At 44.4% G+C, this 26,992-nt stretch overlaps 2 protein-coding genes across 12 annotated transcripts in view; one reads left to right on the top strand and one right to left on the bottom strand.

Moving 5' to 3' along the window:
• The window catches only part of FAM13A (family with sequence similarity 13 member A), a 132,944-nt gene extending 120,207 nt beyond the window's left edge, over window positions 1–12,737 (top strand). For 9 of the 10 annotated variants that reach the window (XM_057418011.1, XM_057418006.1, XM_057418010.1 and 6 more), the window contains 5 exons: window positions 1,224–1,319; window positions 2,873–2,956; window positions 6,896–7,092; window positions 7,783–7,884; window positions 8,880–12,737. In XM_057418011.1, coding sequence (XP_057273994.1) covers window positions 1,224–1,319; window positions 2,873–2,956; window positions 6,896–7,092; window positions 7,783–7,884; window positions 8,880–9,006 — 606 coding nt within the window. In that variant the 3' untranslated portion in view covers window positions 9,007–12,737. The remainder of the gene's footprint in view (window positions 1–1,223; window positions 1,320–2,872; window positions 2,957–6,895; window positions 7,093–7,782; window positions 7,885–8,879) is intronic. The other variant, XM_057418007.1, reaches the window with a different exon arrangement.
• Window positions 12,738–16,133: 3,396 nt separating this feature from the next.
• Window positions 16,134–26,992, bottom strand: part of HERC3 (HECT and RLD domain containing E3 ubiquitin protein ligase 3) — a 50,036-nt gene continuing 39,177 nt past the window's right edge. Inside the window, exons 20-26 of one of the 2 annotated variants that reach the window (XM_057418003.1) lie at window positions 25,835–26,001; window positions 24,669–24,735; window positions 22,828–22,910; window positions 19,532–19,715; window positions 18,832–18,934; window positions 17,706–17,942; window positions 16,134–17,054 (exon numbers count right to left, since the gene is read on the bottom strand). In XM_057418003.1, the coding sequence (XP_057273986.1) occupies window positions 17,734–17,942; window positions 18,832–18,934; window positions 19,532–19,715; window positions 22,828–22,910; window positions 24,669–24,735; window positions 25,835–26,001 (813 nt within the window). In that variant the 3' untranslated portion in view covers window positions 16,134–17,054; window positions 17,706–17,733. Of the gene's footprint in view, window positions 17,055–17,705; window positions 17,943–18,831; window positions 18,935–19,531; window positions 19,716–22,827; window positions 22,911–24,054; window positions 24,142–24,668; window positions 24,736–25,834; window positions 26,002–26,992 lie in introns of those variants that run through there. The other variant, XR_008973316.1, reaches the window with a different exon arrangement.

The following is a 26,992-nucleotide window of genomic DNA, read 5'->3' as shown; positions in this document are numbered from 1 at the left end:
GACTGTGCAAAGCTCCCTAGAGTTTACACTGCTGATGTTGATTTTTATATGGCAGCCATTCAGATGCTTTGGTGACTAGCAGCAGTAAAAAGCCTTGAGGAAGATAGGCATGACATCAGAATCAGTTAAAGCTTCCTCTCATAAGAGCTTTATAATCTAAAGTTAGACAAAAGGTTTAATGGAAGGACAGTCATAGGATGTGGGTCAGACACTCCTGAATACAAAGAAAGATGATGATCAGCTTGGTTCTGCTGAGTATTTTATTTGCTTGGTTTTTTAACTCTGCTATAAGAAAACATTGAAGAAATAACACCAAGCTTTCTCACTAGTATGTAGTTGAACAGGCCTTTCTTCCACACACTAGCTACTGTCTGTGAGGTCTTCCCTTCTCCTGCACAGTCAGTATTGCTGAAATTTTTGGTCTAGCTTGGATCTGAAAGAAAACCAGAAATGAACACTCACAGTTTGTAATGCTCTTAAACTGAGGAGGAAGCACAAGTGGAGTTAGGGACAGAATAATGTAAGGAAGGCTTGGGGTGGCATTACAACATTCTGTCTTCTCTATGCCATGCAGCTCTAGCACCTTCATCCTTCTCAAATCTCTGGTAGCTTCTCCCCAGCAGGGTTACTGGGAGGAGAGGTGGAGGGCAAGGCTAGGGAGTTAAAAAGATGAAGAACTGCTGGCTTGGATGGGAAATCAGGAGGAATAGGAAAGCTGGAAAGTCAGCTTTTGTGAAATCTGTAGTTTAAGTTACCCTGGGAAAGTCTCCTTACATTGCAGTATCTAGTCATTGCAGCTCCTTTTTCTTTTCAGGGGTCATAAACACTGCCTCTGAGGTCCCGGCCACAAGAATAGGGGTGGGAAACCTCATGTTTTGCCTTGAGATGGTAGACATGATTGCAAGCACAGACCACTGCCTTTACAGTTCATTTTTTGCTGTGGATACGTGATTTCCTGAGTTGGTCATTTAAACTGTCTGCCTCATACAGCCACATTACAAGATGCGCCAAAGCTCTGGTGCTTCTTCATCTGGCACCTGGAACAGATGCAGTGACCTACACAAGCACTTGCATGACCAGTTTCAGGGCTAATGCTGCTAATCTCTCACCTTCATGAAATCCCCTTCAAGCCCTCTCTGCCTAGTAGCAATCAGAGGCACATGCATTAAGGAATGGAGTATCTGCTGCAAGCTTCATGGATCTCTCTTCTTTTGCCTTTTTAGGTTACCAAAAATGAACGACAGGTGATGAAGCCATTGTATGACAGGTATCGCTTGGTCAAGCAGATCCTCTCTAGAGCCAACACCATCCCTATCATTGTGAGTAGAATATTCTTTTGGCGGCTGTTTATTTGGTTTAGAGCTGAGGAAACAGGAATCACCACACTTTTGCATACAACCCAATTGCTAAGGCCAGGTCCTAACCTATCTTATCACTCAGAGACCAAGCAAATGAGTTAACCAATGACTCACCGTATACTGAAGTTGGGCAAAGCTGGTCAAGGGTCTCTGGTGCCCACCATGAGCCATGGGGCACATTTCACCTTGTATTGTTTCTTCTCTTTCCATTGGGCTGCTGCTGGTATTTCATCATCTTGTGTTTGGCTACAGCCTCACTTCCCTTTCCTTATCAGTCCACTCTGACCTGCAGGTCTTCCATGCTGCTTGGCTATGCAGGATTGTGTGTCAGGAGCACAGACTTGTGTGGGTCTGGGTCCCGCAGGACATATCAGTCTCCTTGGCTGAGAGAAAAGGGGCAACAGTCTCCAAACACTTTGTTTGTATTAAAGAGATCCTGCAAGTGGTGAATATTCCTTCATTCGAGGTGGTGCTTTGGCAAGGAGGCACTGCCACCAGCAAGGAATCCAGCGCGCCCCTCTAGGGAGCAAATGCACTATGTCTAATTTCAGACAACTTGTGTAGGTTACTTTTAAAAAGTTATTTGATCTAAAAAGTACACACAGAATACTTTTAGCTTGTCTATGGAAAGAGAACTGTTTTATCATGGTTCCCGTTTATTCTGTCATGTATTATCCTTTACCCTTTTTTTTTTTTTCTGTTCACAAGTAGTGCTCATATCCTGGCCACTTTTCATAGACCACCAGTGAAGTGAATAGACTGGCACGGCATTGCTCAGTACATTCACACTGAGAAGTGTTTTTTTCTGCAAAGAGTGAGGTGGTCCTGCATTTAAAACAAAAAAAAAGCTGTTACTCCTTGAATATGCAAAGAACTCCCTAAAATGTGTGCTGTGAAGACAGTGCTGGCAATCAGGAAATAACATAAAGTTTAACATAAAGTTCTGAACACACAGTTCTGTTCCTGTTTAGACACAAAACTGGAATTGCACAGTGGCTGGCAGAGGAGTGACAAGACTGGCTTTCCCCAGCCCCTTAAGCAAGAACAGTGAGAGGCTCATGCAGAGGCAGGATATGTTTGAAAATACATTCCTACATCAGTAGGCACTTTAGTGGGAAATTGGGCTCCTGGAAAGCAAGCCTGTAGAGTCTAGGTGAGCTTACACTGTAGCTCTGGAGAGCCAACCAAATGTTGTGTGTATGTATGGGCCTCTGGCTGGGGATTGTTTTCTTGCAGCCTTTACTTTGTAGTTCCTGCCCAGCTGGTATTCCAGTATCCAAGCTTTTCCCTTAAAAGTGTTTGGCGATGATGTCCCTTGCTAAGCAACATCCTGAGAGAAAATGGCCCAATGTTTTGGGGATTTACCAGGCATGCTTTTGTCCTTTAAGAAATATCTTTCTCCTGGTGGTCCAGCAGTGAGCTGAGAATGAATGTGTGGATGAGAATGCGCTGAGAGCAGGTGGTGGAGGAGAAAGGGGTTCATAATGTAACGTACTTGTTAACACCTGTCACAGGGTTCCCCCTCCAGCAAGCGGAGAAGCCCTTTGCTGCAGCCAATTATCGAGGGCGAAACAGCTTCCTTCTTCAAGGAGATAAAGGTGAAGACCTCCAGCTGCTAACTAATTGCTCAGTTTGAATCAATTTCCCCCTTATACCAATGAAAGAGAATGGTTGTTTGATACTTTTTTTCCATCAGTGTCGTTTTTTTTGCAGTGTCCTCCTGAAAAATCAGTAGCTGCTTTAAGCCTCGCCAGTTCTCATCAAATTCTTCCCTTGTAGATAAGACTACAGTATTTCCTTTGCACTCTTTTCCACCCTTCTCCTTCCCCCTCCGCCTGCACAGAATAGATTTTATTTTGCTCTTTAAGAAAAAAGATCACAGTTCCCTTTGTACCTTGCTTTTTTCTTGCTTCCCTCCTTTCTTTTAATGACACTAACTTGTTCTGTGGTAGTTTCTCTCACTCCAAAGCTCTGCGGTTTGCACCATGGCAAGAATGAGCTCTCACAAAACTAACACTCGCACGTGGAGCCAACTGGGGCACTTGCGGAATCCTTCCCTACTACCATTCACGTGCTTATTTTATCCAGGGCTCTTTGTCATCACCTTGTGAAGGGTATTTCTGGGCAAGTCACATGAGGACAGAAGAAAGAACAGCTTGGTTCTGTTAGTTAATGCTTAGTCAGATTTGGATGGCAGGATTGTTGTGTTTCTTTCTCATGTTGCTGTGGGGTAGTAAGTCTGGGTGGCTGAAGACTGCTGTGATATTGGTCCTTCTTCCCCTCAGAAGAAGGGAAGTCTGGTGTTTGACCAGGACATGTAGCATGGAGCTGGGCCCTGAATTGCTTTTTCCCCTGTTATACTGCAAGAGTAACAAAAAGTGCTTCAGCACACTTGGGTCATTTTTCTGTTATCCAGCCAGAGTTTGGTTAATGGTGTAAATACTGCAGACCTAGACATCCAAGGTGGTTTGATTATGAAGCAGTTACGGTAGATTGGATGTTAATGGACTGCTCAAAGCATGTATTCATTAGATGCAGGTTGCAGACTGAAAATGTTAAGCTTCTGTTTGGAGGCTGGTTAATCACCGCTGAGCTCTTGGTGTTTTCTAGATAACTGTTGGATTGAAAGTGTAATAGAGGTCTGGTGGGGGCCGTTTGTGTTTATTTTTTTCTATTAGCGTGTCCTCTCTTTTTCACCTATGCTTGCACCCAGAGTCAAAACTTACAGCTATCAACTATGATCCTTGACCAGTATGGCTGGTGCTGCATTGTGTCTGCTCAGCAGTGTCCTGCAGAGAATACAAACCTTGAGAGATTTCTGACTGAAGATCAGGGTGACAGCCTTAAGCCCATTTACGCTTACATGCCTCTTAACGCTTAACTGAGGCACTGTGAAGCTTTATGGGGCAGCACAGAACTGCACTCAGAACTAAAGAGAGGAAATTGCCAAAAGGCCCCAGAAGTTACCCTCTGCATAGGTCCACTATGGCCAGAGCACTGCCTGTCTTGATGAGCCCCTGACACTGTTCACTGCCAGGTGTTTTGGTTCTCTTTTTTTTTGAAGCATTTGGGAGAGTTCGATAGAAGCTTGAAAGGTGATTTGAGGTGAAGCCTTACCAAACATCTAGGTACGATATCTTGAATATCGTCTGTGTTAAAAAAAGTCCTTGGGAAGCTTGCTTGCTGAGAGTGCTGATGATGGGATACTCTGGAGATTTTATGTTTGTAACTCTGGAAAATTTAAATGCCTCGTGATTGCTTGAAGATCCAAGCAGGTGCAAGCCAGATGGATCTAGTCAGTGAGGATCGTTCTGGTTTGAGGTGTAAATGCCAGTGCAGGTTTAAAATAAGATTCCCATCTGAGACTTGCTTATAGTGAAGGCCTTAGATGGCTGTTTCCATTCAGATTCTTGCTAAGAATCCCTTTAATTCACTCCTTAAACAGCAAAATGCTTTAAGAGGTCTTGTGACAGCAAGATGTACTGTTTTGGCACTGAGATCTAAACAAGTGAAATTTCTACACTTTCTTTTCCTCCCATGGGCTTCCATTGGCAGAAGGCTCGCTCCTGAGCTCTGGGCCAGAGTAATCATTGCTGGCTTGGGCAGTGTGTAGATGCCCTGTAGTGAGGCAAGCAAGATGGGCTCATGGGCATCTGTGGGAACACACCTCACATATGTCCTTGGGAGCAGTTTGTCACACTGCTTCCTTTCTCTCCAGAAGTGGAATGCAGAAGCAACTTACTCTCCCAGGAAAGGGTACAGGAGCTCCTCTTTTGGTGCCAGAGAGATTCCCCTAATACAAAGCATTGTATTTTTACTGCTTAGATTGATTTGGCAAATCTTCCTCCATGCCACAGCAGGATCAGTGTTCTCCTACTGTAGCTGGCATTGCCCTTACCTGAGAGGGCAGGATGGCATGCTCGAGGGCCAGTAAATATGGTCTCCACTCTCCAGCACAGACTGAAGATGTTTGCAGGGTTTAAGAACAGTAGGTGACTGCTGGTTTTTATGCCTTCTGTTTAAACAATATCATTTACATTTAGAGAAATGGTCTTATCTAATCATACGTTGAGTATTGCTTTAACTTTCACAAGTTCCCTGCAGATATTCCTGAGATGTATTCAAACTTCTCTATATCTATTACTATTATTATTATTATTATTGCACAGAACTTCTCCCCAGCTAATCTTGTTTTGAATCTTCAAGCCTCCATCTTGGTTGTAATTCTCAGCCTGTTTGAATTGCATTTTCATGGCCTAGAGCTTTAACATAAAAAGAAAATTCTGGGCAAACACTGATTTCATGTAGATGTTTTTGTTTAAAAGTCAGTGACTTCAAGGATTTAATGGGACTATGGTAGGTCCTAATGTTACTTTCTCCGGTTTTGCTTGAAAAATGGAAGCAATCTCTTAAGAATAGTTAAACCATTCACAAGGAATCACATGAAAAAAAAAAGTAAAGAAAATGGCTTCTTTGGTCCCAGTACAGCAATACGGTTTTGCGTATGCTTGAAGACTTCAGTGATATTAGCCCTCAAAAGCTATTAAGGATATGCATGTGCTTAGGTCCTTCCTGGCTAGAGTTACGTAGTTGTAAAGTAAATATATACACCTACCTACATACTTGAGACTTACTGTCCATGCTGACACTGATTACCTTCCTCTAATGCTTATGCCTCATTCCTTATGTTAAAGTTGAAATCTGCCTTCTAGCAATGTCTCTGCATGTCAGAGAAAACTGGGCCCTATTTCCTGACAATCCAAATGATTTCTGGACAGTGTTGCAGGACAAGCCCTACATTTGAGACTGCTGTGAATTATGAATTAGCACAAGTACCAGCTGCAGTGAGGACTTTCAAATCTTGTGCCTATAGATTTGAACACAGCCAGTTCATCAGTGTACTTCGGGAAAATCGCACTGGACAAAGTGTTTCCAATTTTTGATGTAGTCCAGCTAAATGGTACAGACCTGATGTTGGGAACATGTTAGCAGCAGCAGTGCTTTTACAGTCAATCATAACCCACATTTGGACCATTGAAACACTGATCTGAGCTCATTGATAGCACTGTATGGGCATTTGAGGTCTTGAATTCAGCCATTAGAGAGAGCTGTTGAGCTGCATCTATTGGGAGAATATTTTGCATTTTAACTTGGCAATCTGTATGCTGCCAGATGTATTTGTAGGGAAATGGCTGGTATGCTTTATACAGTATGCATAATGGCTGTAAGTGGTTTAATTTACATCAGAATACATAAATTAAGCACAGCAACAGGTTGCTAAGAACCGCAGATATTTTTCAGTCAGTTCTGTTGCCACCAAGAGTTTGTGGTTGCAGTTTCTCTGACATGCTTTGGATATAGGGTGTCTTATTAATGGTCTTCTGGTGTCTGTATTGCTTGGCAATTGAAGTGCTTGCTCTGCCTATCCACTTCTTTTCATACCTGTTCCCCAGTGCATGTGGTGAAAGGACGTACCTGTTCTGAGAAGGGAAGCAGTAACCTGTTCTGTTATGGGGGTGCTCTGTCCCTCTCTGTAGGAGGAAGAGGAGGGGTCTGAGGAGGACAGCAATGTGAAGCCAGATTTAACAATTACCATGAAAACAGATTTCAACATGCGTAGCTTCTTCGATCAACTAGAAGATGATGCTGACGGCTTTGTTTCACCGGTGGATGATAAGATGCCATCTAAGAACAATCAGGATATGGGGCTTTCAAATCTCCATGAAGCATCCATGTATGTTGAATTCACAGGCAACTCTAAAAGTTCTTTCTTGCTAAGATAGAATTTCATTTGTCAGAAAAGCGTCTAGATTTGGTTTTTCCCATTTATGATCTGAGTCAGAAGTTTTTGTGCTTTATTTTTAAATGCTATAGACCCTCATTTGAAAGGGTTTGGAAAGAAACTGCCTTGTCCTGAAGCTGATGCTTGACTTCTGCATCTTTTGGATTCCAGCACTAAATAGTAGCTCCACTTCACCAGTGGCAAGCCTTATAATGAAAACAACCCTGTACTCTACAAGGTTTTTGAGGTTTTGGAGAGGTCATGTTGAACTAGCTTTGCTAGTTTCAAGCAGCTAGGTCTGATACAAACACACGTAGGTGGGTAGCCTGATGTTGTGACCGTTGGATCTTGATCTTATAAAAGTCACAAAACTCAGACCCACCTTCAGCAAGTAAGTTTCATTCAGTGAATTGTGAAATTCACACTCAACCTCCTTAGAGGCTTCAGCTTAAGTCCGTGACTGTTTTGCTGAAGTAAATTCAGAGAGCTTTTTGTTGCAAGTAACATCAGGTTGGCAGAGCTGCTTGGAGGAGCAGTTCCATTGCTTGGCATACCTACAACCATACATTTGTAGATTTACTCTGTGTTTCCTGTTACAACTGTGGACATATGTATGATCCCATTTATATTTAAACCCAACAGCCCTGAACTGTTAGAGCAGCTCCAAGAAGTCAGGGAGGAGAAAAAGCGGATCAGAAAAAAATTGAGAGACTTTGAAGATAATTTTTTCCGACAGAATGGAAGGTAATAATTCCTCAGCTGTCTCTGTGTCCTTCAGCCACTTTCAGTCTGTTTGGCAGCTACAAAGACCTCCAAATATGGAAAGTTACCCAAATTCACTGTTACATATTGCTTCCTCAGTGGTTTACCCACATTTGTAACAGTTGCCCATTGATATGGATTACTTCCCCTTCTCCTCCCCACCAAGGAACTTCAGGGACCACAGCCTCTTTGAAAACTTTGTCTTGGGACAAGCCAGTGGGAAGCAAAAGTACAGATTGTGATAATGCAGCTGCCTCTAGCACAGCTGACAGGAGTGGTGGAAGTTTCTCAGTGACAGACTACCGGGGGATTTTCCTCATGATGTATGTTTAGATTGTGTCCTGTTCTTGCTTGTCCATGAGGCATTCAGACACTAGTTTAACAATCATTTCTTCTTGTGGCTGGCTTTACTGTTCTTAGAAAATGCCCCTCATTAATAGAATGTTTTAATATATTTATACTCAAACGATATTGTTAGTTTCTTGCCACCAGCCATCATCCTTAGAGGTTCTTGTAAAATCATTGAAAACTTAAAAGCTTCATGTAGGCTAAGAGAAATCTAATTAGGTATCATCTTCCCCTTCATGCATGTTGATGTAAGTGATGTGGTACCAAGCCAGGAGTAGCTGCATGTTGTTTTGCCATGCTAGCAGGCTGACATTCAGCTAGGTCTTTTAACTGTTGTGTGGAAGCTGGTGATTTCAGAGAAGCAGGGAATGCTTTGGATAAGGTTTTACATTTGGAACCATGGGGTTGTGTTCAGCCTCAATGTGCAAGTATCCCAAAAAATGCTGGAGCTGTTCGTTTGCCCTTCTTCTTTCTTTGTTCCCCTCAAAGGACAAAAGTTTAGTTCTTGTTCCCTGAAGGGAAGTGGAGGAGAGGAGCTGCTTTGTAGGTCTTGTTGGGGGACAGAGGGAGGCTGTTGAGGGAAGATGTCCTCTCACAGAAATTCTCATGATCTGCTTTCATTCCCATAGGAATGTGCAGAAAGAAGACCGCACTCCAATGGCTGAAGAATACAACGAGTACAAGCAGATTAAGGCCAAGCTGAGGCTGCTGGAGGTCCTGATCAGTAAAAGAGATATTAGCTCCAAGATCATGTAAAGGAAAAGATTATTCTTGCCGGTAAACAAAGAGGACAGAGCACCAAATGGACAAATGCGTAAAGTGGATGCAGTGGGAGCCTGGCTGGGAAGAGCTGAGGAGCAATCTGGGAACTGATGGGCCATTCCCAGAGGTGGGAGGGTGAAGAAAGGTGGCTTTCTCTACACTTGCTGTTGCCCACTCTTTCTCCAGGCCTAATGCCCAGAATGGAGTTTGCCAGTGTAGGAGACATGACGCTGCACTCAGTGACTGCACTGAAGGGATCCTTCTGTTTTGATTTGCTTACAGATCCTGTAATATGTAGAGTATCAAAGCCAGTCATGCTATATTTTTTCTCCCCAGGATATCATAGCAAGAGGCACAGTAGGATGAATAGTGATTAAATCATCAAATAGCTTCTACTTTCTTTTAACAGACAAGTGCCCTGACTTATCTGATGTGAAGGCACAGGCCAGATAGTGCCAAGACTGTTCTCTTGTAGCTACAGTAAAGATTTGCTCAGACTTTTGACCTGACTGCTTGGAGTCCAACATTTTCTGTTGCTCTAGAGAAATGGTGCAAGAATCTCCCAGTCATCACCCTGAGCTGGTATGACTCACAGTTTTGTCCAGGCTTGAGTTGGGTTATCTTGATGGCCAATTCAGCTGAAGTAGAAGAAAGTACCTACATCTGCTCTGGATAGCAAAGAAAATGAGCTATGCAGCAAGGCTCTTGCTGGCTTGTTCTGCTTGGAAGGTGATACTGTAACTTTATGACCATGTTTGGGCAATTGGGAAGAAAAGAGGTTTTAAAAGCTTTAAGTCAGAATCCCTTAGGATTTTGGTAGCTGATCGGTTATTTAAGATGTCAAGTATCTGGAAGACTCATCCCATTAGGACATGTGCTTTATCATGTGGTACAAACAGAAGAGTCTAAGCTGGACAGTTCATGTGGGTGTCATACATACTTGCTAGCATAAATTTTGTTCTTTTATGTACACCATCAGACTCTGGGCTGCAGCAGTGACACTGTTTCGGTGGCAGCAGGGGTTGATCTTCTCTTCCTGGTGCGTATAGGTGGGATACCAGCACAGAGCATACTGTGGGGAACCAACAGCCTAGAACCACACTCTGCTTGTGAAAAGGGCCCGTGTCTCAGGTGTAGGTTTTGACAATTCAATGTTTTCAAATTCATTTATGAATGAAATAAAGAATTATAGAATGGTTTGGGTTGGAAAGGACCTCAAAGATCATGTAGTCTGCACCGCTGCCATGGGCAGGTAAGCCTTCTACTAGACCATGTTGCTCCAAGCCCCGTCCAACCTGACCTTGAACACTGCCAGGGATGGGGCAGCCACAAATTCCCTGACTTTCAGAGCAGAAAGTCCTGGACACCTCGTTTGTGTCAAACAGATGCTGCCTAAAGAGTGCAAGATGGCAAGGTCAGGGATGCACCAAGTAGCTGAGGGCTCACAGTTCTGCAGTCCCAGGCCATTTGGGCTCGCTTCTCACTCCAGAGGCTTGCCTGCATCCACTCAGTCTGCCCTGAGCCAGGGCTTGATTGACCCTGATGTCCCAGAGAGAGCATCTCTGTAACGCTTTTTCTTTGGCATTGACCCCCGAGGGCGCTAATGTGCAGAAGCCAAATGGCTGAGATCAAATACAGTGCCAGTCATCGTAGCCAGGCCTGACACAAGACATACTGGAAGAGGCAAAAAGAAGACTCACAGAACAACTTTCCTCCTTCCTTCTTTACATGTGCAAGTGGGCTCATAAATATATGTGTTTGGGTTGTGGTACTCAGACTCACGCCCTTCCACTTGCTGTATGTGCTGTGTTAATTCCTTGCCAAAACTGGTGCTGTTTTGGTCTCTTCAGAATCCCATAAACCCTTCAAAAGGCAACCTTCTCCAAGTGGGTTTGTACATGCCCATTACTAGTCTGGATGGGTAAGGCAACGATGTGTGTTAATTATGAATGAAAGCACTTAGGAAGGGGGCTCCAAGGTTGTTTGCTTGGTTTTAATTTGTTTTACTGATTGCAGAGTTGCCTGTTCTATACAAAATCAGTGAAGGCTGAACTTCCTATTTCCAAAGAGTCCTGAGGACTTGTGTGCTGACCTAGGGCCTGGCTTTCCAGAGGTATTGAGTTCCCATCAGCTGAGAGATGTGAGGCTCTGCCTCTGCAACACTGAGCCTTCGGATGTGTTAACTGGTCTGACAGATGGGTGCAAAACCCTCATTTGGAGATGTTTGACTGGAAGGGAAGCCTGACCAGGGTAAACCCCTGTCGGAACACAGGGCAGCCCAGGAAATCAGAGCCGTGCCTTTGTACTTCAGCCTGCTCTTACGGACTCTTCCTCTTGGAGATCACAGTTGGCTCTTCCTAGACACCTTAGGTATTTTGGCTCAGTTTTGTATTGTTCGGGCGCAGTTCAGCAAAGCAAAAACATGGGGTTTGAGTGTGTGCCTCAAGCTGGTCTTCATTTGGGATTTCGCTGAATGATGGTGGACTAAAGCTTGAATCTGGGCCTGGACATCTTTATATGGACAAGAGAAGCAGTTTCTGCCCTTTTTCATAGCTGTACATCTTTCCAGCAGGCCAAGGTTTCCCAGGAATATGTTTTCTCTGCTTACTTTTTAAAGCCTGTTTGCACTGTGTACTGATAAATTACCTGTTTTGCTGGGTTTTGCCCCTGACAAATCTTGATAAATGAATATGTAGGGAACAGTCCATTTTATTTTTAAACTGATGAGATTGTAGCATTTTCTGATGCTCAATTACCGCTGTTTACATGGTCTATTGCTAGAGTTCAGATAGTTTATATGAAATGTAAGTACAATTAATGCACTTTAGAGAGTTTCTATTTTTGAACTTTGAAAGCTAAAAGAAACAAAACCTTAACTGAGATTGTACATTAAAAAAAAACAAACAAAACCCCATACCTAGCCATCTCTCTTTTTAAACTATTCTTTCCCTATGGCAAAGAAGAATTAAAATCATCTATCTGCCTGATTGCAAAGGGAGCTGCTAGGAAAGACTCTTGTAGAGAAGAAATGAGTTTTAAACTCAGAGTCCTGGAAAGACACGTACAAATGCTCAATGTTCTGTCCTGAGTTTGCAGATGATGTGACTCCCCTCTCCCAGGCCTGCACAGGAGGAGGGCTCTGAGGCCTGAGCACTAGAATGTTGTCTTTGTATCTCCCCCAGATGATTTGACTCCCCACTAACCACAAATAGCCAGAGAGGATGTTTGCCCTGCCACACACCTCTAAGTCAACATCTGTGTGTTTTGTTTGATGGTTTGTCTATGCCAACATCAGTGACTATTGACTGGAGGACATTAAATACAAGACTGTGTTTGAAAAGGTGTGAAGCACTGTACAAAAATGTACTTTATGTGATATAAATAAGCTGTTGAGTGTAAGACAACCTGTTTCCATGTCGCTAGAACAGACTGTCTCCTGTAGGATGGCAGTATGGTCTGTTGGGCTTCCCATCCTCTGGGGCCATTTCAGACATGTGTGTCTGTGTGTTACCACATTGTGGTACTGTAAATCAGTGTGGTTCAGTTAAATGATGGTAATGATGAATGGGTTGTTGACAAAATGAGGTTGCAAGAATTAAAGATAGAGGGAAAACTTGTTATTCTTACAAGTTGCATTTGGTTTTATTCTGTTTACTCCCAAGTAAACAGTCAAATAATGGATGTTTATGTTCAAGGCAATGAAATTAAAGCATCTTATCTTTTAATCATGCTGCTAAGACATCGGTTGTTATTCCTGGTATGCACAAGTTTCAGAGGGTAAGAATCCTCTTTGGAGATGTTTGCAAATCTGTGCGATTCATTGGTGCTTGAAGCAAGCCACCAAGGTGAGAGCCAAGCTGTACCCTGTGACTGTTCTCCATGGTACCTGGAGGTGAAACTCATCCCTGTTGGTGGGGTCGTCTGTGCCTGCTGCTGGCCTGGGCTGAGGCTGAAGTGGTGGCCAGTCACCAGGGCCATACTGGGGCTTTGTTCTTGCCCTTGCCTTCCTGGTGGCAACCAGTGTGGGTTTGGTTCATGGTGTACATACAGGCTGTGGAGTTGTGCTTTAGCTTGTGCTCCAGCTTACTTCATTGTTTCTGTCCCAGATCTATTGGAGGGAGAATGCAAGGGCTGCTGGCTGTGGGGAAGGGAATTAGGGTCAAGACTGGTTTCTCTAAGCCGAGGCAGAGGAGAGGGGTTTGCTTGCTTATGTGCAGATGGGGAAGTTAATTTTACATTTGGAAACTGTAACAAGTGATGTTAGTGTGGGGTACACTGTGGAAAGGGAGGCTTGCTTCCTGCCTATCTCTGGACACTACCACATTCCTGAAGGGCAAAAAGGCCCTTTATCCCAGTGGATGCACTTACAAAGCACCTTCTGGTTTGGCAGAGGATGCCTATTCCAGCACTGTCGCCTGCATGCGTTGCTAGAACAAATGCTGTTAGCACCAACAGCGTCAGCAGAACCAGAGCAAAACCTGGGCCCTGCATTTGTTGCATGTCTGGGCTGATTTCACAGCTGTGTGCTGGGAAGCGACTGTATTCATTTGCCTTTGGGACGCGTTGCAGTGGTTCATGTGCACAGACCATGCCAGAGCCTGACCCTGTAGCTGCTGGAGTTAACCATCTTCCTCACTGGCTGCAGCGGGAAGACGACCCTTGGGATGAGGCGTGAACTCGGTACGTGTACCGGCACTTGCTGGACTCAGCTCTTCACAGTCCTTTGCCGTGTGCTCTGTGACGCTGCTCTGACTGCACAATCTGTGTGTAGAGAGGGAAATCTGTGTCTGTCTCACCTAACTCCCTCTCACTCCTCTGCAGTTGTTTTTCTTTGCTGCCTCTGCGATTCTTGCTCAGGAGGGAGCGAGCCGTATTAATGCTGAATGTGACAACAGGCTGGTAAACAGGGCTTACCTGGGGGGTTCAGGGTCAGAGCAGCACTGTTTCTGCAGGGGATTGCCCATGCAAGCATTTAAACAGTACGAACAACAGCTGTTCTCCAGCTGTAAAAGGGTAAATTGAAGAGACAAGTGCTGAAAAAACCCAATGGAGCCTATTCTCTGTAAGTGCAGTCAGTGAAATCCCAGCCCGGCTGAAAGCCAGCGGTGCTGTTGGGTTTGCAATAGTGCTCAACAGCACGCCACCATTTCTGTGGGGTTTTTCACATCCTGGCTGCTGAAGTTGGCCCAGCCTCGGCTGGAAAAGTGACAAAGGGCACTTCTTGGAAAAGACAGAAGACTGAAACTGCCACAGCCTGGCACAGCTACAGCCAAGAGGCAACGCGCAGAGCTGCAAAGTGTGCGTGGCCCAGGCTGGCACTAAGCAGGATCTCCCCTTTCTCCTTTGGGGTTTACTGACGTGCTGGTGCCTGTGCCCGTCACAGCGTGCAGCATCCAAGGCCCGATGTGAGACAGAGTTTGGCTGTGACCAGCCCACCTCCACCCCATGTGCCTTGGTGCCTGCACAGTAAGAAAACTCATGGAAAACCATGTAAGAAGCCCTTGCCCTTGCAGCTGGACGTAGAGCAGCGTCTCCAGGTATCAAGAGGGCAGGTGAGTCTCACCAACCGCTCCTGGCACTTGCAGCACTAAGTGTTGGACACTTGCTGGAGCTTCCGGGTTCAGAGTGATCTTTGTGCCTCCCTTTGCACAGCTGCATGCGGTGGTGAACCATCTCCTAGTACACAGATATGTGAATAGAGATACACGAATACACAAGATACACTTGCGCAAATAACTCGGTGTATACTGGCTATTTCAGTTGGTTGGAGTGCAGAAGCCAGTACAGGGCGGGGGAGAAAGGGGCTGTGTCTGACAAAAACCATAATAATCACTTTTTTTCAGACTGCAGTTGCTGTAGAAAAGCAGCCTTTTGTAGGCCATACACGGTTACAGAAACTTCAGCAAACAGGGGCCCGCGTCCCTTTACATGATTTATGTAATCAAGTTTAATATGAATCCACAGCGTGTTTTTTAAGGTAAATGGCTCAGCAACCATTATGTGTACATTTTGTATCAAACAGGGAAACAAACCCATTTTGAGTGCAGGTGTTCGGTGACAGTTTGCTACACTTGCTGCCACCGGTGGCTCAGCTCTGCTCACCCACGGCTGGGCAGCAGCAACCACCCTGCCCTTGTCCCCACGGCCTCGAGCTGCCTCTTGCCACAATAAAGAGGAGAAGCCAGGGTGGTTTCACTCACGCCTGCCTTGAGTCAAGTACAACACTGCCCTAGGATGAGGTGCAAGGCGGGGCCTGAGCTGCACGCGCATAACAGCGTGCACACTGAAGGGGAGTTCACCCTAGCCCCCTCCTTCTCAGCTGAACATGACTGACATCTGCTAGTGGAAAATAGATATGTGTAGGTGTGCATGAGGTATAAATATAACTATGCATACACTTTGCATGTATATATTGCATAAGAGCATACACACTTCTGCATATTGTGCATAATTAGAGAGACATCTACAGTAATACAACACGTGCAATACACTATGTGCACAAGACACTAAACACAATATATATTCTATATACACTATTATAAAACTGTGCAGACACTACCCAATTATACAATGCACATCACAAAGTATACACACTTTATTGTGTTCCTAGAGAACAGGATTATGCACATACATCCATCAATCCTACCCAGCTCCTGTGTGTTTACTTGCATGGCTGAAGGCAAAAGAGAGCAGCACCCTTCCTCCACAAGCTCAGGAATGCTGAAGCCATAAGCCTAAATGATGGAAGTCCTGTATTAAACTAGTAATTAACTACACTTGCATACACTAATGCTGTCCCACAGTGCTGCAGGTAGTGGTGACTCCCCAGGTTAACAGGGCAGCCCCCAGCCTGCGCCCTGCCTATACCTGCAGGGCCAGACAGGAGATGCCAGAGGACCCTGGAGCACCCTTGGTGGCCTTCAGTGTTGTGAGGCGTGAGGAAAGAAGGAGCATCATGAAGGATGTGGGGATGAAGGACAGGGATTGACAGACTCAGGTTTGCCCTCAATTCCTCTTCCACTGAGGACATGCCTGATGGGTTGAGCCTGGACAGGAAGATAAAACTCCTCTTCCTGCTCTGTCAGCGGCGACAGCTTCCCACCACAAAGGCAGCCATTCAGTCAGAATTAAACATCAGATTTATTGCATAATACTGTACTCTATACACACACATTGAAAATAAACATTTGATATAATTGTATATTTGTCCTCAATGCTGCATTAGAAAGAGGCTGAGGGGCTCTGTGTAACCCACAGCTTGTCTTAAAAAACCCAGAAGCCTAAAACCTTTTGTTACGAGGTGCAAAGTTCAATACTGTCTATTGAACAGGGTGCATAAATACTATGTCCTAATAAGAAGTTAATGTCAAAACCACCCTAGGCTTAAAATGAGATTTACATCAAGACCTGAAAAATGAGGTGGGGGGGAGGCAAAAGGGGGAGGAAATCATTCAAACTTCATTTAATAGAGGGTGAGACTGGGGTGGGGGAGAGGATAAAGGCTCTCCAGTCTTACAGCATAGGTTTAGGTAATGATTTTGCCTGCTCAATACTCCTGTACATTTCCAGTCTCATTTATAAGGATTGTCCTTCAGGGCCACCCAGCCAAACAGCTGTCAGGTGAAAGGACTCCTCTCCAACAGCAACATAAAGTGACCCTAACTGCAAAAATAAAGCCAGTCTCCACAGTTAGGGTTATCCCTCTAATGTGGATCTCACGCCTGTTTGTTTTCTGTGACTTGGTGAGACTGGAGAGCTCATACACGCCTCGTACACTCACACACATGTACAGGTGACTCCTGAAGAAAGGTGGCAGTGGTAAGAGCAGCCCCTCACCTTGCATTGGAATAACAGCTCTGTTCAGGTAGAAAAATAGGGCTTGGCAAAGCATACGAGTCTGGCTTGTGGACTTACCCAGGTACAAACACAACGTGAGAGATGGACTTTGAGAAACCCGTTACTATAGGTAGGGTTTGTCCTTCCACAAACCTGAACACAAACCCCACTCCAGAGGAGTCTGAGGCTTCTTTAAGGTGACACTGCTTGGAAACAAAATTTGAGACAAGTGAGGATAAACAAGCAACCCCCTCAACCACCACATTCTCCATGAGAGAGCCTGGTGAAAAAAGACACAGCATCCCTAATACACCACCCTGGGGGTCACAAATGACATCCCAGCCCAGTACCATCCACCAAGAAGCAAAGGGCAGAAGGGGTATTTCTATTCGAAGCAAGCAAGAACCAGCTTGCATTTAAAAAGGGAGGAAAAAAAGGGGGGGGGGGGGGAAATCACAGCTTTTCAAAGAGATCACTATTTCATCCTCAGTTTCCATCATAGCCTAAATGCAAGGAACATCAAAATATTTAAACTTGATTAAAAGGAGAGGTAAGTGTGTGTGTGCAGGGGCAATAAAAGCAAACTACAAGGAATTGCTGTGAGGGCAGTGATGTCCAGTTGGAGGAAAACAACAAAAATGCCCACTGAACTAATTTTGTTCAGCAGATGAGAAAATTCAGAGCAACAGCCTCTCCCTGTTGAAGCCCCACAAAATGATGGGGGAATCGGGCTGAGACTGCATCATCTCAATCTATTATTATTATTATTATTATTACTAATTGTATCTTCCTCCCAGAGGTCCTGATCCATTCCCTTACAAAAATAAAGCTGAGCCCATTGTTTTATTCCTCCGTACCCAAGTGTCTGTGCCTCTCCCACATGAGTCAAGCTAAGCTAAAGCCCTCGTAGTGGTCGATGGCTTGCATCAGCCGGGCACTGAGAATCTCCTTGCTGCTGTACTTGGGCAGGTCCAGGAGGTTGTAGCAGGTATGTGCCACGGGCAGGTACTGCTCCCCACTGGTGGTGGACTGGATGACGATGCGCAAGCTGGACATGCCGTAGATGGGAATGCGGTCGCTGCCCGTCAGGAACACTGGGAGAAGCAGAGGGAAGGGTGGGCAGGTCAGGCACCTGAAGGCAAACTCCATCCCCACCCGCACTGCAGGACCCTGTCTGGAGGGGCTGAAACGCTGAATGAACTCCATACAGGGCATGGCTGGCCTCACAGGGGAGGTGCAGAAGAGCACAGGCAAGAAGCAAGGCCACTACTGGGTGCATGGATGGGAAAATCCCACAGTACCCTCTTCCTTTAAAAGCCCCCTCTTACGCCCAGACAGGATAAAACAGATCAAAGCCAGGGCTTGTCCAATGGGAAAGGCAGAGGGGGTACCCTTCCTGCTGCCACCCCTCCCCGGCACAGCACCTCAGTGCTGAGACCAGGGTTGGTTCTCCTTGCTGGAGACCACCATGAGGAAGGGGAGGTATCTGCTACCCTGTCACACCAATATGTGGTCTCATTTTCCTGACACATTACACACTAGCTCCTCCAGTTAGCTGACACCCTATCACTGCCCCATTACTCCTAACAAGAGTGCTGCAGTGCCTGAAAGCTCAGCTTGCAGAAGGAACCAGATGAAGCATGGGCACCAGGGCCTGCTATGAATTCACCATCTGGCAATGCCAACAGATGGATACTGCATGCCCTTGAGAGAGACTGCACTGGATCTTGCACAACAGATATAACACACACACCCCCCCCACACCCCCCAGTGATTGCGAGGGTAAAAACAAACACAAAAGACAGTATGTTTTCTCCCTCTCTTGGTCTCATCTGACTACCAGATAACTCAGGAGATGATAACCACTCATTGCTGGATTACCTTCTAGCACTTAATGTAATATGCCATAACCCTGGAGCTCTGCAGACAATCCCACCTAAGTCTTCACTTTCAGGAGACTCTGCACCACTGCACCATACTTACAGAGGAATTTCTTCTTCTTTTCTAAGGGAAATGCATGGAAGGTTTCCCAAAACATTCTCACAGTTGGGTGTGTTGCAGTGTAGTCTCCCTTATAGATGGCACTCTGTTAGAAAACCAGAAGTCACATCATTTCATCTGGCACTAGAAAGCAAAGACTCAGCAGAATCCAGACCTGATCTCTTCTGGTATCTGACATCAGACAGTTACAAAATGGAGCACAGGATGGGCCAAGGGCAATAGTATGGCTCAAAGATTCAACAAAGGGTTCTCCTAGCAATATATGGAAGAGGCATTAGGCCTCTAGGTATTCAGCGAATCACATGTGTCATGAGGAATCCTGGAGTTTCGCTTCACAGGCTGGACCCTTGGCTGTGCACTTTTTGCTCTTGTGCAGTGGAGTGAGTTTTACTGTAGGGAAGAGACAAAATCAGGGTCTTCACCTTCAGTCTTAGGTTTCATCCCTAAAAACAGCAGATGGAAGTCCTTCTCCCTTGTCCTTTCTCACCCTGAATTTCCTCCCTGAGCTTCTACAGTAGCAGGAAAGCACAGTAAGAAACTTTTCATGTGAATGATGACAAGGTATACAAGGAGCCTTTAAACATGAAGACATCTCATGTCCCAGGGAGTGCCCATCTTGTGCAACTGTACAACCCTGGTACTTGTGGAAAAGAAGAAAAACAGGACAAGAGGGAAGCTTTACCTCTTCCAATTCCTCCCAGTTGTAGTTACTGTTTCCAACTATCATGGCCCTGAGCTCTGTGGGCTGGAAGAGTTCCAGGACTTTCCCACCACACACTTTCAGGAAGCCAGTGGAAAAGGCCGTGTACCACTCATGGATGGAGAGGTTGAAGATGTAATTTACGTAGGCTTCAACAAATTCTTCCCTGGTGCATCGAGAGAGAGCAGGCAAAGGAAAGCACTTTTAATCATATGCCTGAGCAGCAGCACTGTGAAGTTTTCCTGTTTCTGCCTGTAACGTGTCTTGCAAACATGGGTCTCCAACGGGTTCAACCCACTGCCCTCCTCTCACTGAGCTGAGTCACTGCAACACGGACAAAGTACGAGGCAGCAAGGACCATCACGTGCCTGCTTACTCCCCAGGCACTGGCAGCACGGGAGGTCCCCCAGCAGCACAAGCTCTGTACTACCATGAACCACCCAGTGGCCTTGCATCCAGGTGCCCACAGGCCCAGGAGGGAAGCCAGAGTGACACCAAGCACTGGGAGGTGTCGGGAACAAGAGCTTTCTTCCCTGCGGAACCCATGGCCTGCACAACAAAGACTGCGTTAAGCAGGTATCAGGATTCACACACCAGGGGTACATGTCCTGGCTCAACTCTTGCAATCCCACATTTAGGGAGTCCAGAAAATAACCTGCAGCTCTTCTCAGTCTGCAAGCGTCTGGGGTTACTCAGCATTGTGTCCACAAGCAATGACTTGGGACTGCCAGGTTGCTGTGAGCAAGCACTCTTCTGGGGACAGGGAACACAGGGTGCCCAGGAGACTACTACTTCCAAAGCCAAGAGCCTCACAGAGCCCTGGTTAGGTGAATTTTCAGAGGCAGCTCCTGCTGACTCTGTCCCCGGTGAGTCTTCCCAGTAGTGCAGCACTTTCTAAGCCAAAACTGTAGCCTAGAGGCAGACTGAGGAAATGCTGCTCCGAAACTGCATGGCCAATTCCCTCCCTCTCTCCCTCCCTCCTGGTCCCAGAGAGAAAACCACCAAAAGAAGTCAAGAAACACCCCTCACTACAGAGCAAGAAAACAGTTTTAGAAAGCACAGAAACCTCCTCTTCAGCCTTCACACACTGGTTAAATAAATACAGGACTTGTGCATTTGGAGTATGGGGCAAAGACAACGACTCCTCTCAGAATGACTTCCCTGCTTTGCCTCAAGGGCTCCCAAGAACAGCATTAAAATAAAAACATTCTGCAGCCATTGGTAAGAAACCTGTGGCAAACCCTGTCTCTGGATTTTGTTAGGCTCTTAAGCAACTATATTCTACTTTCTCTTTCTTAATCTCCAAGCACCATGAGCTGAGTGCAACACTAGAATTCTATTTGTGCAATGACATTCTTGCCTGACACTCAAAAGCAGCTCACACCTGCACACAGCTTAGGGAACACCACAGAATCTGGCATCTCAGCCTCTAGCTGAGGAGGTCACAGCTGAAAGAACTATTTTGACTTTCTGGTGGGGGAATTCTCAATGCAGGTGCTATGCAAAAGCAGTGAGGGGTGAGTGAGAAAGTAAGAAATAAGAATAAGGAAGCAGGCTGATAAATGTTGAAAACTGGAATAAGAAATCAATCATATAGCAAAGGGTGAGTTACTTTCCAGCATATTTTATTGTCATTTTCCTGATAGTCACCTGAGCATTAGGGAAAGCCAAGCTGATTAAGCACTTAACTGTTGCTTAATATTTCTCTGGCTGTTACGGTCATGAACCCTTTATCAAGAACATTTTATGCTGTGACACCCCATAGGAACTCCAAAGGAGAAGGGAAAATGTAGGCATTTCCTACTTGGCATTTTCCAGTCATTCCTCAGGTCCCAGTGAACCTTCCTCAGGCAGGAAGGGCAGTGCTCAAAGATACACCCACAGCAAACTATTCAGGCCAGAAGGGCAGCAAATTGGTCCCTGGCCTCTAAACGCAGGGGTGGAGGAAGTCATTAAGCAGTGTAAGGTGAATTGATTGCCATGTCTAGACTTGGATTTAAAGGTTAGCTTGAGTTCAAAACTGTTAGTCAAGACAAAGCAATTGCATTTGGAATGTGTTAAGCCAGTGGAGCTGAACACTAGCCTTTCTCCTTAAAGATTTTCTTCTCTGTTGCCTATCCTGACTCAAACAGCTGCAGGAGCTAGCCCGGGGGACTCTTCTCAAACACTCAGCTAAAATCTCTGTTCCTCCCCCTAGGCCAGGTATGGCACACAGTATAAAAATGGCCATTTTTCTTTCGAGTTTACATGCCCAGCCTAAAAACCTGAAGGGTACTATCACTGGCATTGTCATCTTTACTTTATTACCACAAGTGTAGATTAAACTCCTCTCTATTTACCCAAAGCCCATCTTCTCTTTGCAGGGAGACAGACTTACACTGCTCCATTTTGGTTTGGCATGGAGGCAGTTATTTAACCGTGTAAGTGCACCCTTTTGGGCAGCAGTAAAGTAGGTAAGAAGGTAATACAGACAAAGCTTTTGTTACAGTAAGGCTTTCGACACAATCAGAACCCTTTAAAATAATCAGATTAATAGGAAATTACTTCATCTCCAGGCTTGCCAGCAAGGTCTTCAGCATTACCAGCACAAGCCCCTGACCATGCTGTTGACTAGTCACTGAATCACAGCATTTTGCCAGCAGAGAAAGAATGTGAACACTGCTTCAAGTAATAAAGGCATTTGTTGAAATCCAATTACAGGATTATGAGAAGAAAATAGTTTAGCAGCTGGAAAAAAAGGAGGGAAATGGTAGCTGTGCTAGTAATAGCTCTCAGGTGTTCAGTCAAACAGAAAGGCATCTATGTACAGTAGGGCCTTATGACTTTGATCAGGGATGGTGGTCCTTTGTCAGGCATAGTCAAGGGAAAGTGTTTCCGGCTCCAGGATTAACAGTATAAACAAGTTGCCAGGCTCAGTTTTGTTGATCACGTACAGTTCCCTTCTAAACCGTCAGGGAGATTAACCTTCAAGGGCCCAAATCATGTTGCAATCTTTATTTAGCATGAGAATACTGCCAATGGTCTATATGAAGGCCTTTCATAGGGAAGATGCCCATTCCAAAGGATGTGGGACATCTTCCAAACACTGGTGGAAAGATGACAAAAACCTGCTTTTTATTCGAGTGCCGCTGGCACCCAGTAACTTCTAAACAACTGGTCTTAGAATTTGTTCACACTGACTTCTACCTCTCCCACATTTCACCTCACATTAAGTTTCTGTGGCACAGCACCCACCTTCCCTGTGCATAACAGCCCATCCCCACATATGCCCCACTTACCTATTGCCCTTCTGCACTGTAATTCTATCTCCATCTTCGATCAGGTTCTTCTGCTCTGTCACACCATAGCTTTCCCTGCAGATCTATACAAAACCAGAAAACTAATTTTACCAGAAGTACTTTTCAGGCCATACGCCTGCAGAAAGATTCAGAGTTCTCTTTCACAGTTGATGACCAATATGTGAAGGGTGGATACACAGAACACTTTGTCTGCTCCAAAGGCCTGTGCGCTTCACCACCTTCCATCACTTACATTTGCTGTAGGAGTGGTACTGAGTCTAAATGCAAACTCAGGATGGAAAAAAGTTATTCTTTTAGGTAAATTTCCTATGAAAAATAAAAAAAATTTGTATTTCACTAAGCCCACATGCTCTGGCAATAAAAAAAGACTCCCTGTTTTATAGTAGAATCTCAGTAGGTTTGTTCATCCTCACTCACTGCAAGATAGCATGCCCACAGAAAGCTTCCTGCTTTCACCTGACCTAGGCTGGCACCAGTACAAACATACAGATTCTGTACACATAAAATTGGTCACATGGAAAAAAAAGCAAAAAAGTCAATTTTCAAGTCGCCATACACAAAAGAGGCTCAGATTTTGACATGCAAGATGAGTTCATTTCAACGTTTGGGATATCAGTTATTATTCATTTCCAAGTTTTAGCAGATATATCTGTATGTCTTTATGTATTACGCAGCACGTAGTGCAAGAAAGAGAGTAAGAATGCCCTTTTCTAGGATAAGAGAATTAAGGAAAAATCTCTTGCATTACTTCAACTGTATTCTTTTTTACACAGTCTGCATTATCATCATTATGGCTTCATTGCCTCCTCCTGAATTGCAGCTCTGACTTGCATGAGACACAGCCAGACCCCAGTCTGACTCACTCCAGATTTAAGTTTGATCTAAGAGATGATGTGCTCTCATTTATGAAACAAGGAAAAGGGAACCACTCTCCTAACTCAGAAAGGATTTTCTTCATAGTGTGTAGCAGTTTCCTGGTACCTTGTTTTTACCCCAGGCAGGTCCTGGACAGAGATTCAAGAACTCAGACCAAGCTCAAAATGAACACATCACTCAGAACCTGTTAGCGCATCAGGACTTTAGAAAACGAAGACATTGAAACATGGAAGCCCTGCACTGCCTGAGTCAGAGGAAAACACAGCTTGGAGAATAAGGATGCCATATTTCTATGAAGTTCTAAATATTTGCACATGTTGAGAGACATACCTGATATTCCAGGGTACATCAGGATCGAACTCTTAATTTCGGGGACTCTCCACTGTGCAATAGAAACTATTGCATCTAGGTTACTGGCTAGGAAAAAAAGTACTTTTACTGCCATAGTAGCACAGGAAAGCTGACTTCCCCAGCATGTCCCTGAGCAACAGCCTCTAGCATTTTGTTTCTAAAAGTCTGACCAAGTACACTCACTAAAAACTTTTCAGTTGAAAAGTATTAAGACAGCAAGGAAAATTCTAAACAGTATCAGTATTTCAAGACTTTGCCTAGTGATGCCAAAGCCTAACTTCCATTTTCAAGAATTTAGGAATCTTCTCACTGTCTAGTGTGAGAAGTTGGCCACTGACATTTAAGCCACGTGCCACAGCGACAAGGCTATTTGGAAAACCGCTCTGCTTAATCTACTTACTGGCTCAGTTTTCACGACCATATACAAAAGAACAAGTGAGTGACAGCAAAGAATTTTAACATTAACACTTAACATTAGCATGGGGTACGTGCTACAGGCATAGTTTGGAATAAATCATAATACACATGAATAAGTAGATGGGCTTCAACTGTATCATACTAATCACATAGTTGACATGTTAAATGTGTCTTACTGTAAAATTCAAGCAGAATGTCTCTTCTACATCTTCTCCAGGGTAATCTAAAAGTTGCTGAAGACTCCTACATAACAGGTATGGAAATTAAAAATATATCAGAGATTCAAAGAGTCATACATCTAAAGGTGAAAAGAAACTCATCAAAAGCAAAGAAAGAACACCACATCTGGGTAATAGGATTGCAAGAGACTCTCCAAGTCACCTGAAGGGGTAAGAAAGAAATAGACCTCAAATAAAAAGGTGCTTTGTTAGAAGCAGGATAAAGGCTAGACCACACAAATTATCAATATAGTCCATGCCTACCTAGTACCTGGATCCCCTTTAATGGTCCTGGCCTTAGAACAGAATCACATTTTTAGTTCTTATTGACTCCTAGATATTTTTGCCATCCCCACACAAAAGTCTGAGGGGAATGGAGAGGTGGTGAATTATATCTGTATCCCCATTAGGAAGAAAATATTCTGCTATCCCTCACAATCCTGCTGCTGTCTTCCCAGCATTTTACTTCATTGTTGTTTAACAACTTTGTGCTGATAAACTGGACACCAACTCAGAAGAAAAAAAAAAAAAAGACAGCAGTCAGACACTGGGATCTTCTCTCTGTCAGAGGGAACCAATATCCCCATGGCATTAGGCAAAAAGGATTCAATACACCATTTAGAAGAAGTTAGTCCTTCATTCCACTTCCTTGTTTCTGGCATGGAATCAGGTCAGAGTTACTCTGGTTTGGGGATGGAATAGTTCACATCCTACACCCAATTCCCATACAACATGACAAATGCAGTGGATTTGCAGGAAAGGCTGAGGCTAGGATCTGGGATCATGCATGCAATCAGAGTGGAGGGACAGGCCCCCAGCCCCTATTTTCAAAGAAGTGTGGTAGGAATCTTTTGCCCATGTTTCTTTTTTCTGAGGGTCAGGAAGGTGGGTACGGAGGTTAGAGTCTAAGCAGATGGATCCGACAGCATGTGGAAGAGGAGAAATCTTACATGAAATTCACCACCCACTTATGTACTTTGCTAGCATCACAGCCCCCTAAATTAATCAGTTGCTCAAAAGGATCGGGAGATGTTACATTGAACAGCTTTCACCCAGTTTGGCATTACTTGTTCTCAGTTGAATGGTCTTCTTCCCAGAAAGGCTGCAAGCTTTGGTTTTCATACCTTCCTTCTGTAGGGGATAGCTCCTTCAAATCCTCTAGGCAGGGCTTCACATTCAAGAGTTTTTTGTACAGAGCCAAGGGAAAGTGAAGGTCTACCACTGTGAAGTTGTATATTGCAAGACCACATATGATGCCAATCAAGTGAAACCAGTTGTGTTCTACAAAACACTGCAAAACCACACAGATAAATCCTTATGAGGCTCGTCAATGCACAGTACTCTTTCCTCCATGCACTAAGAAGCCAGCCCCTGCTTTTCCAACTGGGAAAAATAAATAAATAGATTAAATTATACATCAGAGAGCTCCCATCAGGTCCCAGTTTGGTTGTGAACCCTTGTTGCAGCATAGCACAGAAATGAAGATTCAGAAACCCAGCCCTATTGCTTTTGTAAGCCATGATTAGTTGTGGAAACAGCAACAGCTGCTTTCCACCTTACCAGCCTTTTATTTCCTTTTTACATACCTCTGCATTTAGACATTAACAAAGCTTCAAAGTTTGCTCTCTATGTACTGTAAGAAAGTGTGTTAACAATTCCCTCCCTATAGCCCATCTTATTTTCTATTAAAAGCTTATGTTTAACCAAAGTACCAACCAGGCAAATACACCAACATAGGTGTTGGTAATGGTTTTCATTCCTTTGCATATTTACCCTCACCCTGGGTATGTCAGTCACAGACTGGCTGCCTGTATTTCTTAAATGTTGTAAACATGTGAATCATTTTTAGTGCTTACAATGACATTATTCTTAGTGTCAAAAGAGTTGTTGTTTTTATAGCATTAACATGAGGAGTAATTGCTCTGTAATACTATGTATAAATTACAGAGTAGTACCATGTAATTTCCCTCTTTGTTAAATGTAACTAATAAACTAAAAAGAACCCCACCAGGGCAGCTACACCTTAAGGGAAGAATGACAACATCATTTTCCATCTTGCTGTCTAGAAAGATGAAGCAAAAAAGAGGACATAACCCACCACCTCCAGCATAATGCTATCTGACAGGTACAGAACATGCACTCCACACTCTTCCAAACACAAACAACTTTCACTACAAATCATGTTTCTTGCTTTTTAAGAGGTTACTCACATAAAGCATTAACAAATTTAGACCCTGAAGGTGACAGTGATACATGACTAAGTGGTTGATTGCAATTACGTG

The sequence above is a fragment of the Pezoporus wallicus genome, unplaced genomic scaffold (assembly GCF_028554395.1).
Source record: "Pezoporus wallicus isolate ANWC-B61680 ecotype Strahan unplaced genomic scaffold, APGP_CSIRO_Pwel_v1 contig_6999, whole genome shotgun sequence".
Taxonomy (NCBI): domain Eukaryota; kingdom Metazoa; phylum Chordata; class Aves; order Psittaciformes; family Psittacidae; genus Pezoporus; species Pezoporus wallicus.
Note: the sequence above shows the minus strand (reverse complement) of the source record. Positions and strands in the feature narration are given on the sequence as shown.